The sequence below is a fragment of the Cupressus sempervirens genome, chromosome 7 (genome assembly GCF_028749045.1).
Source record: "Cupressus sempervirens isolate cs-2001-9-10 chromosome 7, ASM2874904v1, whole genome shotgun sequence".
Classification (NCBI taxonomy): domain Eukaryota; kingdom Viridiplantae; phylum Streptophyta; class Pinopsida; order Cupressales; family Cupressaceae; genus Cupressus; species Cupressus sempervirens.
Genome location: NC_143124.1, coordinates 67,099,202 through 67,101,464, shown reverse-complemented (window position 1 = coordinate 67,101,464; position 2,263 = coordinate 67,099,202). Strand labels below are relative to the sequence as shown.

The following is a 2,263-nucleotide window of genomic DNA, read 5'->3' as shown; positions in this document are numbered from 1 at the left end:
ATAATATTGTCGTGTCTTTGTATTTGATAGCTAATAGAAGTCGCCCCTACAAAATACTCTTTCCCACTTACAACTTGCACATAATAACATATTGAAATCTCAAGCTTAAAATTTCACAAAAATGATTCTATTTAAATTCAATACAAATGCAATAAAGATATAGTTGGCAGCGTTTTTGCTCTATTCTTTTTCTACAATCAAGACACAGAAAATAAAGTCGTGTCAAAACAACTTGGCTTACACTTGCGCATGTGTTTTATTTCTCAAAGAGTAAGTGTTCTTTCCCAACATTTGAAGGTTTGATGGCAAACCATATGACAGGCTCATAACGAGTTCAACAAATTCATCTAATCTTTCAGGTGGCTATGTTTGGCGGAACGCATGCCAACAGAAAAGTTTTGTGGCATCAAAAGAATCCAATTCTCTCTTCTCGTAAATCTTCACCATTTTAAATGACTACAGGATATTTGCATCACGACATGTCACAATTACTAGCGCCCCGTGATTTAGAAATTCATTCAATGGCAAAGCTTTCAATTGATCTCCATTGTCAATTCCGTCTAAAATAATTAATGATCTGAAATGCAAATTCTCCTCTACACTGCCAGCAGTAGAAATAGAGAGAGGCATACTTACATCAGACATTGGTTTCTCTTACATTTTCACCAAATTTTTAGTCCTATGTGCATCACCTACATCAAATAAAAAACTTGATTTGTAGAATTTGGATCGGTTGCGATTGAAAAATTCTTTCACCAAAGTAGTTTTACCAATTCCAACCCTACCCACAATGCCCACAATTATACCATTTTCAGATGTTGAAATTTTGTTCTCAAGCTCTTCAATCGCTTTCTCAATTCCCACCAAATTATCATCAACTTCTAACTTCAATTTAGTTTGAACTTCTTTCCATTCAATGAACATTGTATCCACAATATCTTTGCATAGATGCCCCAGGTTCCTGATGATAGTCAACTATTATGAATACGATAACAAATAAATATGAAAAGAGAAGATAATTACAAATCAATTTAAAAAACAAAAACAGGCTTACCCATTAGATGAATCGAACCCTATACCAGAAATCAATGACGCATTGTAGAGGGCATTTTTCCATTGCATTGACATAGACTTCTCACTTTTTGTGTGTGTAGAAAGGTCAAAAGGCTTCACATCATAAAATAGAGGAATTATTTTGGACCCTGAGTTTAAAATAAGACAAAGCTCAGCCAAACATCGGGGTGTGCACGCATAGCCCTTGGAAAATATGGCAATATGAACTGAAGAGCTCCATATAGCATGGTCTATATTGGCTGGTAAATAATCCCCAACTTGTAAATCTGTTGAATCAAGAAAAACATTCAAATCTAGATATGTTAGAAACTGGTAAAGGATGCTAGCCACAGTGTTTCCTACATCTGGGCCACAATGGTTGATAAATAAATCACAGTGATTAGATTGATCAGTGGAATGCACAAGTGCAATGTTCTTGAATCTGATCCTTTTCTCTTCCATTTCACATAATCTCTTAGAGGGAGGTGCAACTAAAATATCATGGAAAGCGTTCTCCTCCATTGTATGTTTTCTTTTTGGCTTAGACGAAGAGGTGGAGGATGCCATGGTTTGAAAGTGATTTTGATTTGATTTTGAACTGACCGAATGCGGCCTTAGGTATAGAAATTTGAAACCATCAACTTGGTATGAAATGATTTAAATCTGAATTGAGCGATTGCAGTCTCAGATATTAATAGAAATTTTCATTGCTCGTCCCTCTCTCTTCTCAGCAAATTATGAAAAAAATAAAAACCTTTGGTTGCCTCTTGGACATTTAACAAAACAAAAGAAAAGCTATTGATTACCCCTGTAAAATTTTGCAAAATAGAAGTTTTCATTGATGGGAACTTTTCATTGCTCATCCCTCTCTCCTCAGCAAATTCTTAAAAAAATAAAAACCTTTCTTTGTCTCTTGGACATTTTACAAAATAAATGAAAAATCATTGATTACCCCTGCAAAATTTTGCAAAACAGAATTTTTCATTTTGGAACAGTAAAAATTTCAACCACTTTGTTAGCTGGCATCAAGAAATGGAATGGAAATTGTTGCCTATTGAATGGTAAAAGGGAGAGACTGCGGAATCTAAGGGGTTAAAATTTTGAAACACCCATTCTGCAAACTAGAACATTCAATCGCTTCTTCAACTCGTCCTGAACAATCGAGGTTCAAATCTTTCATCTTTGTTGTTTTAATTTCTATTTAGAAATA

At 34.6% G+C, this 2,263-nt stretch overlaps 1 protein-coding gene across 1 annotated transcript; it reads right to left on the bottom strand.

Moving 5' to 3' along the window:
• Positions 1 to 456: 456 nt before the first annotated feature.
• LOC149545512 (putative 2' cyclic ADP-D-ribose synthase BdTIR) lies at positions 457 to 1,575 on the bottom strand. The gene is made up of 3 exons (XM_089793788.1): positions 1,055 to 1,575; positions 771 to 961; positions 457 to 653 (listed from the first exon to the last, which is right to left on the bottom strand). Exons 1-3 carry the CDS (start codon positions 1,573 to 1,575, stop codon positions 457 to 459), a joined length of 909 nt encoding a protein of 302 aa, XP_089649914.1.
• Positions 1,576 to 2,263: the final 688 nt, after the last annotated feature.

What these genes read in the sequence shown, in the direction of transcription:
- LOC149545512 (XM_089793788.1), bottom strand. Translation starts at nt 1,575, where the DNA reads ATGGAGGAGAACGCTTTCCATGATATTTTAGTTGCACCTCCCTCTAAG. An exon ending in GGGTTCGATTCATCTAATGG is followed by an intron (nt 962 to 1,054) that starts GTAAGCCTGTTT and finishes GACTATCATCAG; the next exon opens with GAACCTGGGGCATCTATGCA. An exon ending in TGTGGGTAGGGTTGGAATTG is followed by an intron (nt 654 to 770) that starts GTAAAACTACTT and finishes TGAAAATGTAAG; the next exon opens with AGAAACCAATGTCTGATGTA.